This window comes from Peromyscus maniculatus, chromosome 14 (assembly GCF_049852395.1).
Source record: "Peromyscus maniculatus bairdii isolate BWxNUB_F1_BW_parent chromosome 14, HU_Pman_BW_mat_3.1, whole genome shotgun sequence".
Lineage (NCBI taxonomy): Eukaryota > Metazoa > Chordata > Mammalia > Rodentia > Cricetidae > Peromyscus > Peromyscus maniculatus.
In genome coordinates, this window is record NC_134865.1 from 59,512,620 (window position 1) to 59,528,165 (window position 15,546).

At 53.4% G+C, this 15,546-nt stretch overlaps 2 protein-coding genes across 2 annotated transcripts; one reads left to right on the forward strand and one right to left on the reverse strand.

Annotated features, from left to right (window-relative positions):
• Positions 1-1,291: 1,291 nt before the first annotated feature.
• Positions 1,292-10,831, reverse strand: Zdhhc22 (zDHHC palmitoyltransferase 22). The gene is made up of 3 exons (XM_006990308.4): positions 10,704-10,831; positions 8,418-8,963; positions 1,292-3,868 (listed from the first exon to the last, which is right to left on the reverse strand). Exons 2-3 carry the CDS (start codon positions 8,941-8,943, stop codon positions 3,603-3,605), a joined length of 792 nt encoding a protein of 263 aa, XP_006990370.1. The 5' UTR covers positions 8,944-8,963; positions 10,704-10,831; the 3' UTR covers positions 1,292-3,602.
• Positions 9,761-15,204, forward strand: LOC143268381 (uncharacterized). The gene is made up of 4 exons (XM_076550529.1): positions 9,761-10,028; positions 10,168-10,241; positions 10,323-10,829; positions 11,415-15,204. Exons 1-4 carry the CDS (start codon positions 9,761-9,763, stop codon positions 11,451-11,453), a joined length of 888 nt encoding a protein of 295 aa, XP_076406644.1. The 3' UTR covers positions 11,454-15,204.
• The last annotated feature ends 342 nt before the right edge of the window (positions 15,205-15,546 follow it).

A 15,546-nucleotide genomic window follows, 5' to 3' on the forward strand; every position in this document is an offset into this window, starting at 1 on the left:
GGCACGCCGCTTCTACCTAGAATTCCCTTCTCACTCTCAAGCTGCACACATCTCACCCACCTACCCAGGCCTGCACAAATGGAAACCTTACCCCATCCTGACAGCTGGACATACACTCTCTGCCTCTCTGAGCACTCCCAGGAGCCTCTCCCAGAAGGGGAAAAAAGCCACAGCATCAGAGTTTCCTGAACCTGCAGTATGCCTGCTGGGCATCAAGGGTACTGGGCTGAAAAGGGCAGGTGTGGTGTTGCCTATGGGATGGACAGGCCATGACACGTCTAGAACATGCTGACAGTGGGCTGCCTGGTCTATCAGGGTTTGGCCTGCTGGCTGTTGTGTTGGTCTGGGCTTTGGTGGGTGACACAGAGTCAGCATTTGCCCCATTTGTCCTGTGTGTCTTTAGGATGCTTCAGAGGATTGTACCCCTCCTGACTGCCCCCAGTGCTGGCAGCCTGAGGGATCAGGAGGCCCTGGCTTGTCCTCGAGTTAGCCTGCTGGCTGGGATGAAGAAGCAGATGGCCTCCCATCCTCTTCCCTACCCACCCCTCTGTACCAAGGAGGAGGGGGAGAGGAAAGTACTTAGATGAGATCTTTCATTCATGGTCTCTGTGGTTCACAGACCCCAGGGCCATATACCTACTACCCACCAAGGCTGAGAGTCATACTGCCACCACACTGCATGGCCCTGACCAGTCACAACAGACATAGGTATGTGTAGAGTATGAGAAGGGGTTGAAGCAGAGTCCTGGATTAGTGCCCGATTGTTCACTGAATCTGGGGTCTCTAGGGAGGAACAGGGGTACCAGAAGTGCATTACTCAGGAAATCTTGCTATAGTTACTTACTCACTGGAACAGAAGTTTTTTTTGTTGTTGTTGTTTATTTTTTAAGATTATTTTATGTTCATTGGTGTGAAGGTGTCACATCCCTTGGAACTGGAGTTACAGACAATTGTGAGCGGCCATGTGTGCTGGGAATTGAACTCGGGTCTTCTGGAAGAGAAGCCAGTGCTCTTAATCACTGAGCAATCTCTCCAGCTCCCAGAAGTTTTTTTTTTCTTTCCGACACAGGGTTTCTCTGTGTAGTTTTGGTGTCTGTCCTGGATCTCACTCTGTAGACCAGGCTGGCCTCGAACTCACAGAGATCCGTCTGGCTCTGCCTTCCAAGTGCTGGGATTAAAGGCATGTGCCACCACCGCCTGGCACCCCCCAGAAGTATTCTTAATCATTGTAAATCAGCATCAGCACATGCCATTCCTGTAGTTCTGCCACCAACCAGACAGTCAAGTCAAATACAGTTGAAAACCACATATTTTATTGATAGTCTTCATTAACAACAGAGGGCCATGGGCACAGAGGCTACTCACGTACCACTCCTGGCAGATTCCCCACAGCCACCCCTCAGCGACCAGTGTTTAAGGAGCTGGACACCTGAAGTGCTCCCTTTTCCCTTCTGGGATATCAGGCTCCATGGTGCTGAGCCTGGACAATGCAGGGCTGGCTTTCAAGTTTGAACTCTAGGGTCAAGAGAGTTCCAAGTCCTGAACTGTTCAGACCTCCCCACCTTGTTTCCTCATGCTGCTGAGGGGTGGCCAGAATTGTTCCTGAAGGCACCTCTCACGGCTCCTCCACCGAGGAAGCCTGGGCTTCCCTTCAGCCCTACCGCACGTTTTTCCTCCAAGGGGCCGGGCTTCAAAGACTGCCAAGGTCGTAGAGTGGAACTGCCAGATCGGCATCTGGATTGCTAGTGACTGAGACCCAGCCCACTGTTGGTGCTTGGTACATATAGGCAGGATGAACGGATGAAGGTTGAACAAAGGGGAGGCCCCAAAATAATGAATGCTGGAGGGAGAAGTGTGAGCAGACAACCCATTACTACATTAGCCCTCTGGAGGGCGCCAAAGGAGGGCCTGCATAAAATCACCCCAGCCTCTGTTCAAGAATTCAGGGTCTTATGGAGCAATGGGTGGGGTCGCTGTGGCTACCCACTGGATACTGCAGGCCAGGTGTGGCCTTCAGCCTCAGTGCCTGTATGGATGCTGGATTGGCCTTGGGACCAAGTCCAGAGTGAGTTTTTATGTGTCTTCCACTCCTTGATATGCCTATGGGTCTGTCTGGTCCTCTGGGTCTCAGAATACAAGGCAGTGCCCCCATCTAGAGCTGGTCAGACTGGCAGCAATGGACTGGCAATTGCACCCTCATATTCTGTCACCCCCACCAGCCCCCCAGGACTGAGCTTGATCTTCAGGCTTTTCTCTCCCTACAACTGCCCCCACCTGACCCTAACCCTGTTACACCTCCCCGTCCTCCAATGCTAGCCCCCCTCAGCCACTGCTAACATCAGGAAGTCTCCAGATTGGCTGGGTTGGGTGCAGAAAGTCTGTGTTCTGATTTCTAGAGTCTTCCCATGCTCACCCCACCCTCTGCCCCATGAGAGCAGGTAACCCCCAGGGGTCGCTAAAGACCTTGCCCATGGACCCAGCAATGGCAAAGAGGACATTAGAATCAGGACTGTCAAGGGATCTCTAAGTTCATCTAGGACTAGATCAAAAGTCTCTTTCATAGTACTCCTGGCAGATCACTGCCTGGATCCTGTTAAAATACCGTCAACGGTCAGTTTGAATACTCCGGGTAGTATTCAAACACCAGATGGCTTTGGTTGCAAGAGAGTCAACCCATTTGCCCTTCCATCCTTCCCCTCCAATACTCACTCTTCCTCTGTGCTCATAACAACACTCCTCACCCCCGCCCCCTTACACACACACACACACACACACACACACACACACACACACATTTATATATGGTATATAAGGCTATATAGAAACACACTTCCCCTATTTACTTATGGGTAATTCCCCTTTCCCTTTCCTTCTTCCCTTCCCAATAGCTAGCAAAAATCTGAGGCTGGAGACCAAATGACAGAGGGATTCCAGGGAAAAGAAATGTCCAGCTAATTCCTGGGCTGGCTGGGCTGGGGTGGCCAGCTGGGGCAGTCTGGGAAGGGAACAGCATTAAAAAATGCTAGGTCATTGATTGAAGTAAGTTCTTGTGGTCCCCTCGACATACACACGCTGCTGACGATCCCTTATAGAGCATGAATGTGCATCCCCATCCCTTCCCATTTTCACTAGCAGTTGGCAAAGCTTACTAGACGGCCATTCATGCTTGTTAACTGTACCATTTACCAGCCTCCAGGGCCTCTGGAGTCTCCCACCCACAACAAGAATGTAGTTTCCACTATCGACACGAAGAGAAGGACTTTAGCAGAAGCGGTGATGACCTGAGACGTCAGAGTGGATGGGCCAGGCAGGGAGTGGGGGAGGGGCTTCTCAGGAGATAACAACGTGGAGCAGAAACACTCTAACAGGTTAGCGGTTACCTACCTGGCTGGCCCCGTGGGCAGCCTAGCGGGTACCCAGGTGGCCATTTGCCCTCCATGTCAGAATGCCCCTGTTTATAAATCCTCTGAGGGTGGAAGACCTGGGGTGGATATGAGGCCCTTCCTAGGGGAGAGTGTGCTGTGTCACAGGTGGAGACAGGGGTGCTGTGGTCTTATGATCAGGAGGAACTGAGACACAGAGATGGCAGGCATGCTTGCCCGCTATTTGTCCTGCTGCTTGGCGCTTTCGGTCCCAACATTGAACATGGGGACCAGCAAGCCCAGCAGCCACCTCTTTCCGAAGACCTCCTGCAAGTTCTTGCGCCAGGGCCGGGCTCTCACGGCCACCCCCTTTCGAACCTGGTAGCGGGTCTGCCCCCGGAGAATCAGCAGCAGCTGGTGGCAGCAGAAACCCGCGCAGGCCAGGCCGACGGCAAACCAGAGGTAGAGCATGAGGATGACGAACATGTCAGAACCGAGGACAGCTCCTGCGGGGGGGGAAGGGAAACACCAGACCGCTTTACACCCAGGCCACGTCCCCAGGCGCTCCTCCTCGCTCTGGCGCTTTCTGCTGCGAGGCAGTTTGCGATTTGTAGCAAAATGCAGCCTGTGAGACTGTGGCTGAGTTCCTCGCCCCAAGTTTTCCTTAGTGCTGATGGCTCCTGAGGAGGGGGCAAGAACGGGGGCCTAGGGGGACGGAGAACAAGCTAGATGGGGTCAGCGAAAAGGGCCCTCGGCATTTCTGGCACAGCCTAGACCCTGCACATTTCCCTAGAGGCAGAAATGCTCCCCATTTCGCTTTCTGGATTGGAAGCGGGGTGTGGCGGGGTACACATGAAGAAAGAGGAGCGAGCTTAGGACCCTAAAAAGGGAGCTGGCACCCGGGCAGCCGTCTAGACTGCTGTCAGTTCTTCCGGTGAGGCTGGGAGCACTGTCTGGGAGGATCTGGGAAATTGACAGCATGATGGAGGACAGGACCTGGTCATGGGACCAAGTCACAAGCTCAGCTTCAAGGGCAGCGCACAGAGCTGACTTAGAGAACAATTCAGTCATTAATGTTAACAAAAGAAGCAGACACTGGAACACTCGGCCTGTCAGTCACGTCAGCCGGCTAAGGCTCTAACACCCCCGCCCCCGCCCAGGCCATCAGTTCAGCACCCTAGCGCGGGACAGCACCTCCTCTACATGCTTCAAACCCAGCACTCCCTGTGGCTGTTTTTAAAGGTCCCCTAGTAAGAGGTCTCATGAGTCCTTGGAGTTTGAGGTGGGAGGATTAGTCCATGCTGGACTTGAATCTCCCAGCTGTGTGGACTTGCGCAGGTTTCTCAACCTCTCTGAGCTGTAGGTTGCTTATTGGCAAAATGGCTATGATAATGCTTCGCAGGTTTACAGGATTCCAGGGCTTGTGAGTTTCCAGTGCTGTGGTTTCTACTCAGTGCTGAATATCAAGGCCCAGAGGAGGAGAATAAGACCCTCCGGCCTTCCCCCCACCTTTCCAGGGCTTGGAGTCCGGGCTGGGCTGCAGCTGTAGTAAACATCTACGTTGACATGCTTACAACCACCCTGGCATGCTTGGCAGCCAGAGCAGTGGGTTGAGACTAGAACTCAGGGGCCACCCACCACCACCTTCTCCAGTGAGGCTTGGGTACCTGCTTCAGGGATGTCACCTTACAACCCAGTCTACCCACACACATCTCCCTCGTCTTCCCTTCCCCCAGCACCTCCTGGCCCCAGCCTACCTCTTCCCAGCCTCCAGCTTCCAGACTCCTGAGAAGTAGGCTTCAACACCCGTTAGTTTGATCCATGATGGATTCAGCAGCCAAGATGAATCAATTTGCTGGCTTGCTCATCTGAAGCCTCTTTCCTCAACCCTAGGAGCCTGGGCAGCAGGATTTTCTTTGCAAAGTTAGAGACAAATAGGTCCAGCTGCCCAGAGGACAGAAGTTTTGTTCCAGCTGGCATTTAGAGAAACCCCTCCACCATTGTTGGGGGCATCAGAGAGACTCAAATGGGGCCGGACCATTCTGTGACCCACTTTTTCCCTGTCAGTACAAATTAGCTTGGGCAGCCATGTGCAGGGCAGAGACTCCCGGGGACATGGTGCCCTTCCAGCTCGAGGAATACTGATGTGCAAGCTAGCCCGCAAGCTAGGATGTGAGAGGCTCGGAACTGTCAAGCTCAGGCCTGCCTTGCAACTCAGCCCCAGGAACAAGCCAGGCAGATGGAAACCATTTCCCACAGGTTTCTAAATCAAGGCATGAGGCAAAGACCTTTCTGCCTTTTGCTGGCCCCATGCAGCAGCCACAAAAGGCTATTCTGGGGAGCTGCTTTCTTTCTTTCTTTCAAAGTGTTTGAAGTTACCAGGCCTGGCTGCTTCAGCGCCTCTAAACTATGTAATAATACTTCCTCTTTCAGAAAAATCACAGAACTTTCTTAAGGGACCTGGAAGATTACATCATCTAATTTCCTCTATCCTTGCCCTCCTCCCCGGCAGCCATCTCTAGCACCCCTGTCAAACCATCCCCCCGCATATTCTGCCATCCATTTGGGCACCCGCAATCCCCCTCCTCCCAAAGAGGCCCATTCAGCAAGGAAGCAAGACTAGACAGGCAGGGTGGCAGAGCAGAACAAAATGAACCCAGAATCCAAAGCGGCATGGCTCAGAAACAAGTTAACCTGGCAGAGCCTTTGGCTCCCCAGCCTTAAAAAAATAGACTAGCCGTCTCCCAGATTTGGATTGGATGCAATAAGACACTGCCTTTGGGGGCACAAAATAGGTACTCAGTAAGTTCTAGCCATCTTTTTCTCCCACCGGACCTTCTGGTGCTATCTACTAACTCATGCCAATCCAAACGCCATGGTACATGCTAGATGGCGTCATCTCCATTCTCTAGATAAGAATGGGGCTCAGACAGGTGGCATGAAGCCAAAGGAAAGAACCTGTTTCAGACTTCCTCAACTGACCTCTCTCTTACCTTTGGTGTTAGCCGACGGTCTGGACTTAGTGGTATTTGCATTTTCAGAACCCCTCCCCCCCCACATGAAGGTGGGGGGCTTTCAGGGCCCCGCTCACTGCCATCTCAGGTGCTCATGGCAGGTCTTGACCTCAGGGGTGATTTCTATTCAACAACTGCCCTTGGTACACCCTCCTGCCCACCTGTTCTGAGCAGCCAAGAGGGTGTGCTCTGGACCATTTGGACCAGGAACTGGAGAAGAGGAATCTCAAAGGAGGGAGCTGAACAGGAAAGTGTATGTGTGTGGAGAGGACCAGGGAAGGATGTGAAGTGTCAGTGAAGGAGGAAGAGGATGTGGGTCTGGTGATGAGAAGTCTTGAATTCCTTTTTCTAGTGGGTGAGACTCGTTCTAAAGCCAGAACAGATGCCTGGGCCCTGGGGTGGGCATGGGCTGGCTCTTTTCTCCCATCAGATCAAAGCAAGAGGCTTCCTTTCTTCCATATTTCCCAAACCTAGCACATATGGCCAGGCCTCACGCCCAGACTTAAATCCAACCCTTTCAAGGTCCTCCTTCTGGAACCACCCATTTTTATGGTTGTGAGACTACTTGGGAAAAGATGTGTAATCAGGTTCTCTGGCTCTCCTCATCACTCCACCTGCCTGCTCTCACACTCCACCCCCAGCCCACCCACCTACCCTCCCCCATCCTGCTTATTTCAGTCTTGGCAGCCTCCCGTGCCAGCACCAAGATCCAGAAGGCCCCAGAGCTTCAAGTTCTGGGCCCAGCTTCACCACCAGCCCTCCAGGCATTTCCCATGGCTGGTCCTCCCTGGTCTGCTGTGTTCCCACTGCCAATTGGCATGTCAGTCCTATGTCTGGGAAAAGCTGGGTTGTAGATAAGACAGGGGCTGAAATGAGAGCTCCCCTAGGGTATAGCCCATTTTTTTTTTCAAATGCCCAGCCCAGCCCAGTCCAGTCTAGTCCAGCCCAGTTCAATCCAGTCCAGGTACACCAGGACAGTCAGGTTCTCTGTAGAAGCAGCTTGTCTTTCTTTGAGCCTAGAAGGTCAAGTCATTGTGTTTGGGACTATGGGAACTGAGGAAGAGCACTGAATTGTGCTTTAAGCATCTGGATACAAGCCAGAGATAACTATTCCAGGGAAGTAAGATGCTAGGCAGGTCATTTAGTTCCAGATAAGACTCAGTTTCTTTATCTGAGAAATGGACCTAAGAACACCAGACACACACCTTTGTGTACACACTACTAATGGTAGAGATCAAATTGGTCGCAATCAAAGGTCAAGGTAAGAAGAGAGTGGAAAGAAATGAAGTAGGGTCAAACGCCAAGGCCAGGTAAAATAGAATTGCCACCAGGAGCAGAGTCTCCCAGGGCTTCATGGGATGTTCTTTGAGACATACTATTCAAATTACAGGCCTCATCCCCAGGTGAGCACCAGTATGAGGACTCGTGTGCCTGGCTCCAGCAGGTGTCAGAGCCTTCCAAAGGGTCAGATCCCACAGCAGACTGGATCTCTGGAGTGTGGACTTGTAAGCCGTGAAGTGGCTCTGAGCCACCTGTCAACTGCACAAGAGCCTAGCGGAGTCAAGGAGTCAAACCCAGTGGGCGGGAGGTTGGAGGTGAGCAGTTAGCCTCCTGCTGAGCACCACCTGAAGTCAAGTGTAGCTGTGGTTGTTTGGTAAGAGCTCCTGAAGGAATATGTGGACAGGATTGGGGTGGGGTGGGGTCCAGGTCAATGGGGAACATAGCATGAGCTCTGAAGGACAGTGCCGCTCCCGAGAGGTGTAGAGCTTGGTTGCCATAATTTTATGAGTATCATATAGTATGAGAGATGAGGAGGGCCAAATGTCAGAGGAAACAGAGCATGCCCAGTTAATCTGCATCTCTGATAGATTACGATCTGTTCTCTTGGTTTGCCTCCTGAAATACTGGGGCATAATTATACCAAACAACTGGTTATATGGCGGTTTGAACTGAATAGCCTGTGTTTTTATTTGGAAAAAAAAAAAAAACTTGGGTTTGGGCTAGGAGGTCTTGCCTGCCAGACCTGCCCAGGCCCACTCACCGGAGAAGAACTGGCTGATTGAAGTGGGCAGGAGCGTGAGGAAGGCCAGGGGATGGGCGAAGGAGATGGAAAGGACAGCTGAGATGTAGGCCACGCCGGCCACCATGGAGTAAAGACAGGCCAGTGAAGTGTAGAGGCAGAACAGGATGAAGTTGCGCATGTTCCTGCTACCGATGCAGTTGCCGGTGAAGAAACAGTGATGGTCGTGCCTCAGCGTGACTCGGGAGCACACTCGGCAGAAGTGGGTGCTGGGTGGTGGGCACTGAGATCGCTGGGATGAGGTTCCCTGGCAGGTACCCAGGTCGTCTGGGGAGTTCTGGATGACCAGGATGTAATTGCCCAGGGCATTGGCTGAGAGGAACAGGAAGAGCGCCCCGTGAAGCACGGCAGGCGAGAAGAGCGGGGTGGCTGTGGGGTCCTCACGCATGCTGGGCAGGAAGAGGAAGAGCTGAAGGACGAAGGTCACCAGGGAAATGCAAAGGAAGTAGGCGGGGGCCACCACGTTGAGCAGCCGCAGGGCCAGCATCCTCCTCCTCGATTACATTCCTAAGGGGCGCAAGGAGAGAGGAAGCCTTACAGCGTTGTCCAGGGTCATCCTGGTCCTCTTCTCCTTGGTCGAAGGTCCGGAGGGCTGTACACAAATTTCCCAAACTCTGCCCCCTCGGACCGCCCGTTCCGGTTTCCCTAATTTAGGACCAAGCAGGTTAGAAACCCAGAGACCACAGCGGGCCTGCCTCTGGCCAGACCTACTTCGGATAGGAAGTCCCTGTTGCCTTGGAGTCGGTGGGGGTCAGGTACAGGAGGGAGGGGCCTGTTTGCAGTCTCGAGTGATTGTATGTGGGGCGGGGTGGGGCTTAGGGGCTGAGGAGGAACTGCTACAGTATCAGGGTAGTGAAAACAACCCATTTTGGGGATCTCTGGCTGAGGTTTCTCTAGGAGAAAGAGAAGGATCCAGTGGAGGTGGTGAGACCCGCTGGACTCTTGCAAATCTTGACTCACCCCTCCCCCGACTCCTATCTGGAGCAATATTCTGTGACCTCACAGGTTACCCAAGGCTCTCTGAAGGAGTTGTGCTGTGGATCATGATGTGTGTTCCCTTGCCTGCGACTCTACGGTGTTATCTGTGTGCCTCTGGGTATGTGTGTGTACACCCACCCCCTGCCACCTGGCTTTTTCTTTTCAGAAATCAATTAGACAATCGATACAGTGTTCAGGGGCTGGGGAGGGCGGAGGCATAGCTGGACTGCTTGTGCCGGTGGGTCCTGATCAGTTCATTTTCCAGCGGCTGGTGGCCCTGACTATTTCTATAAAATCTTTGCAAAAGAGTGTTTTCCTCTGAGGCAATGAAATTGAAATCCCCCACTCACACCCGCCTTTCTCTTTCCTGGCGGGAGAAACCCAAACAATCCCCAAGGCGTCTAAACCCTTTCCATGCCAAGAAGCTCGTCCTGGGTGGACTAGTGGATGGATGCTTGGCGGCCTTTCCTGGGTTGACAACCCTGCACAGAGCTGAATGCAGCTTCACCTCCTACAGCCGGGGGCCTCTGCCCAACTTCGGATACCACGGGGAAATAGGTTCTGTGTGTCGAGAAGAACTTTCCAGTGGTCTAAGTAATCGGCCAGGAGGAGGCACGAGAAAAGTTCTGGGAAGGTGGCTGCACCCAGGATGGATGGATGCCACAGGGCCTGTGTCCAAGCTGTCCCGTCCATCCGGGCTGAGACATTGGTCACCTTGAAATCTTCTTTGCAGGTGACTGTGTTTACCGCTCTGGGGACCTGCAGTTCCTCTGCACAGCTGGGGCGCAGCTCGGGGCACGACTCAGGGTGATCGCTGGGGGCTCAGCGCCCCCATAGCCATGCATCCCCGGAGGCCACGGGGGCGCTGCCCACTTCATAGAGCCCTAGGTACCGGGCTCCGGCGAGGGAAGCAAGTGTCTTCCCGGCGCCAGTCGCCAGGGGGGCGCGGGAGCAGCCTCCAGATGCGCCGCGGCTCTGGGAAGGCGAAGGACAGGGACTGGGGGAGTGCGGGGCGCCCTGTGGGCAGCTGCAGCCGGGGGCCCTGCGTTCGGCAAAGGCCGGGAGAGAGTGGCTGGCGACCCCCGAGCGTGGGGAGCTGTCCGCTCAGCACCAGCGTCCGCCCCACCGGCCTCTGAGGGCGGCACCGGAGCCCTGCGGACCCAGGCAGCTCGGGCACCCGCCGGTTCCTCCACCACTGCCTCCTGGACGCCCGGGCAGCCGCCCCCCGGAGCGGCCGCAGCGCCGCAGAGGACTAGGGAACGAACTCACCGAGCTCGGATCGCGACCGGAGGAGCCCTGGACGCCGCCGGCCTTGGTTATCCCCGGGGCTGCAAAGTTATGGGCTCGCCCGACTGGCTCGCAGCATCCTCACGCTTCGCTTCGGGGACTGGGCAGGTAGCGGGGGTGTGGGGAGGAGGGAGCGGGCAGCTGCCGCCCTCCTACTTGGGCGCCAGAGAGCGGGGGCCAGGAGGCGGCGGGGATGGCAGCTGGGCACCCCCCAGCTCCGCCACCCCTCCCTCCGCTCCTGGGGGCGGTGCTCTGGCCACTGGCTCAGCACTGAGGACTTGCCCCCCACATCCCCGCCCTTCTCGGCTCCCCCAGGGCGGGTTGTGGCGCCCTGCCCTACTGCAACCCCAGTTCCAACTGGAGACGGGGATTCAGCCCTGATACAGTAGTTCCAGCCATACCCTGACCTCCCCTCCTCTTCTCTTCCTGTCTACCGTGCCTCCCTGCTGTCAGCCAGGACCAAGGAAACCTTGTGTGTATATTAGTGGGTGAGGGGATGTGGACTGTTGAGAGCTCTGCTTACCAGGGCAACACCCATGAAAATCAGCATCATCTCAGAAGGTCTGTGAACTGAGGGGTGAGAGCCAATGTACCTGGGTGTCAATATCCACCGTTTAGCATTTACTGGGCGAGCCTACATTCCAGGGTCTTGTGTAGAACAGAAGATTGAATGGAGGACTGTTTGTGTCTTAGGTCATCATTAGCACTACAGATTGGCCCTTTCCTAAGTAACAGGCACTGTGCTGAACCCACGACCTGACAGCGGCATTAATCCTCCAATACGATCCCGGAAGCTCGCTGAGCCCCATTCTAGGGCCAAGAAGGTGATGCTAAGTCACATGCCCAAGGTCATGCAGCAGGTGAGTGGTGGGGCCTGGTTTTGAACCTGGTTCTAGCCTGATGTGCTTGGTTTTAGCCTCTGCCCACTTCAGCATCACCTGGGACCCGGGGGGTCGGCTTTGGTTTGGGAGGGGGGAGGTCAACAGGGCTTTTTCCAGACACAGACTGGGACCTGAGCTTCTCCTGCCCCTATCTATCTCCTTCTCATACTATTTTCATGTGTGTGTGCCATGAGACAGCGTGAGGGTGGTGACACTAGGGTATGGCATCCGTGTGTGTGTGTGTGTGTGTGTGTGTGTGTGTGTGTGTGTTGTGCATCCATGCATGTAGGGGGAGTCTAAGACCATGAAACACCATAAGGATATCCATGCTTTTCCTAGCCTCAGTCTCCCAAGCTGTCACGGCCCCCCCATGGCCTTCCCCACCCCTCTGTGTGCAAGCAAACATAATAAATGCTTATTGGTATCTCAACTGGTTGATTAAAACGAGCAATCCTTTGAAGCGAAGGCCATATGCCGATCGGCTTAGCCTCTATTTTTGAATCATCAGACACTGTTTTCTCTGTATTTTATCAGCATACATAAAAATAAAAAAGGGGCCAGGAAGCCTTTTCGTGTTCTAAAAGGATCTTATACACGAGAGGAAGAATAGCATTCCAGGTGGTAGCTCCTGAGAATCTGTGGCCCAGGACAGACACAAGGAAGCACAAGAGACCTTTTTCCTTCCAGGGCAGCTTTGAGTCACGAGCTGCTTGCCCCCCTCTGCCTGCCTCTCACACAGGCTTGGGATGGAGGGGACCCAATGGCCTCAGTCTGGGCCATACTGATTGAAAATCTCCATTCCTTAAATACCTTGAGAGCTGGGCGTGTTTCTAATTTTATTTTGCATATGGGTGTGTGGGGGGAAGGTGAGTGGTGTGTGTGTGTGTGTGTGTGTGTGTGTGTGTGTGTGTGTGTGTGTGTATGTGCTGAATTGTCGTGTGAGGGGTAAAAAGAAGGAGCTAGGCAAATGTGGGAAGATGTCAGTGGGGGAAGGGACTAATCAGCCCAGAGGGAAGAGATGGGTGCGACAGACAGGGATGGACAGGAGAATTATTTATTAAGAAGCCAAATTTATCAGCAGAAAAGGATGTTAGAGCTGGAGTTCTAAGCCCAGTGTACGGATTCCTCGGCCTCTTAAGCAACAGAGCAAGAAGAACAGCCAAGTGCTTTGCCCCGACAAGGCCCCATAGGGAGGTCAACCGGTCACTTCACTTTGTGGCCCTGGGTTAAGCAGATACTTCATACTTCATTGCCACTTACCAGCCATGTGAACTTGAAAAGGTGGATTAACCTCTCTGCACTCTGCATCCTCACCCATAAGATGAGAACACTGTCCATATTTGTGACCATGGCAAACAGGATGCTGAGCTGGAGGTACCAGGACCAGAGGGACACTTCACTTCAGCGCACTTCTCTCCCATCAGCCCCCTCTCTTTCTCCTAGGCTCTTACCTCTATCTCTTTGTCTTCTTTCTAAAATGAGAACTCCGGTCCCATCCTGTATTAGAAATATCAGGGAAGGAGGTGTCTCTGATTTGCCCGGAGTAGACCAGAGCAAGTATTCTGTTTGATGAATCCATGCTTGTCTCGCCGGAAAGGAAACACCTGTATTTGGAGGTTTTGAAATGCCTGGCGAGGACACATTTGCCATTGATCTTCCATTCCACCACCACCCACCCCGTGATAGTCTTGTTCTCCTCAAACAGCGTCAGAAAGTAGTTTCTAAGCCACATTCTGCATCAGCCTTATCATCTATTCTCATAGCCGAGCTGCAGCAGCACCTGCAGGGGCTCCCGAGGGGGCAGGGAATCAGACAAGTAGCTGATTGCTGCTGAGCACTCTCCTGGAGATGCGTGCTGTAAACCTTTCAATTTAGTGGTATTATCTGAGTGAAATAAACTCCCTTCTGAGTGGCAAACATTCCATTTTACCGCAAAATGTAGTATCCAGAGGAAGAAATTCCATGAAGTGAGCAGGTGCTTCTCCCTGGGGTGACAGACCCACCTCCCTCCATGTCTGCCAGGCTCTCCATACCTTTAGAATGGAGGCTCTTCCTCAATGCAACAAACTGGGGTAGAGAATGCCAATGGGGGGGATGTTTCATTTTCATGCTCTTAGCGTAGGTAGGTCATGGAGAATGGAAACTGGGGTCTCGAGGTTGACCAATAGTCTGAATTAAGACCATAATAGATACCCCTACACAGAATGCTCTCTACAGCGGACAACTAACCACAGCCTTGAGGGACCACAAAGTACTTCTGAGCCTCAGAAGGCTTAATAAGAAGACGCCATCCCTGCCCGCCCAGATTTGGAAACCGTCTTCATGTGATCCTCATCTCAGTCAGCCACACACATCGGAATTGGATTATCCCAGAATGTCTACCTGGAGGTGCTACTTTACTTCATCCACATCGCCTCCGTTCTAACAGCAACTGCATTGCCTTGCTGTAATAAGGTAGCAGCCCCACAAATTAAAATTTCATTCCACGAGTCTCTCAATAGCCCTGTAAGCTGGCTGGGAAGAGAAGCAGTATTAAACCCATTTTTCTTCTGAGAAAGCTGAGGTTCTCACGTTTTGTTGCAGGCTAGCAGCTAAGCCTCGCCTGTGTCGGATTCAACATGTGACTTGAAAACCTAGGCATGGCGGTGCGTTCCTGTCATCATCTCAGGACTCGGGGAACAGTAGTAGAAGAATTCAGGACTTCAAGGCTGTCCCCTGCATATCCAGTTCAGGGCCAGCCTGGGTTGTGTCTGATTGGCTCAAATACAACAACAACACTGCAAACAAACAAACAAAAAACCACCCCCAACCCCAAAGAACGAGCCAACCAATAAATGCACTTCCCTAAATACATTTTGCTACACAAAGTTTCCACCAATACTTGTCTTTTCTGGAACATGACATTTGCATAAAGAAATCAGGTGGGTCATACGCTTCCCAGAGTAAGACCTGCCTCATCTCCCCTTATCTGAAACCACACTGCTCCTTCACCCATGTCCCCCTCCCCTGAAGTATGTATCCCCGATACACTGGACACCAACTGACTGTTTGCCCCCCATTATCAGAATGCCAGCTGCCCAAGAGCAGTGTGTAGACCACGTAAGTCACTCTGTGTCCCCAGTGCCTAGCACAGTGTCAGGTGTGTAGGAAGTGTTCAGTACGCACTAGCTGCCCATGTGAGTGGATACTAGACACACACACACACACACACACACACACACACACACTCATCGGATGCCCTCAGGTGCTCTGCTGTCTGTGGTGCTAGAGGAGGTATGGATGCGACAGAGGTGCTCGGCATCCAGGCCCCAGATGTCAAGGAAGAAACAACAAGGTCTGGATGACAGGTACCCAGCCCTGCAGCTCTCTCTCTGATGACAGGACGCCTTGGGGTGAAAAATCTTTGCTCAGCTTGGGAGGGCCCCTCTTTGCAGGGCTCAGGCCTCAGAAGGACAGAGGCAATCTTTCCCCAATTAGCCACACTTTGCTGGGACCACTTAGGCAGCCCTGGTAGGGATGCTGATGGCTGGGGACCAGCAAGCCGCTCAGCTCAGAGGTGGGGGTGGTAGCAGGATTAATTGGTCCTTTCATCTCAGAGCATGCAGGAGGTGGGAGAGTGGGGGGGGGGGGAGGCAGAGGGCAGGGCAGAGAAGAGGGGCATGGAGCCGAGGGGAGATGGGGTGGTGAGAGTGTGCTTGCCTGGCACCCCACAGTCTGTGTCTTTATGATGGAGGATGTTCTGGAGGCACAGAGGGAAGTCTTTGGCCTCTGCTGAGAGCCCTCCCGTGCCAGGTGTCCAGGATGGGAAGAAATGAGGCAGAAGGCTAACATCTCAATTAGGGAAGGAGGGAGGGCAGACTAGAAGAGTGAGGCCACTGTAGTGCCCTTAGCTGCTCAGAGGCCGCCTGGATATGCCCTGTGGCCACAGAGCAGCGGGCAGCACA

What these genes read in the sequence shown, in the direction of transcription:
- LOC143268381 (XM_076550529.1), top strand. Translation starts at nt 9,761, where the DNA reads ATGAAATTGAAATCCCCCACTCACACCCGCCTTTCTCTTTCCTGGCGG. An exon ending in AGAACTTTCCAGTGGTCTAA is followed by an intron (nt 10,029 to 10,167) that starts GTAATCGGCCAG and finishes TCTTCTTTGCAG; the next exon opens with GTGACTGTGTTTACCGCTCT. An exon ending in TCGCTTCGGGGACTGGGCAG is followed by an intron (nt 10,830 to 11,414) that starts GTAGCGGGGGTG and finishes TTTGTGTCTTAG; the next exon opens with GTCATCATTAGCACTACAGA.
- Zdhhc22 (XM_006990308.4), bottom strand. Translation starts at nt 8,943, where the DNA reads ATGCTGGCCCTGCGGCTGCTCAACGTGGTGGCCCCCGCCTACTTCCTT. An exon ending in AATCAGCCAGTTCTTCTCCG is followed by an intron (nt 3,869 to 8,417) that starts GTGAGTGGGCCT and finishes CCCCCCCCGCAG; the next exon opens with GAGCTGTCCTCGGTTCTGAC.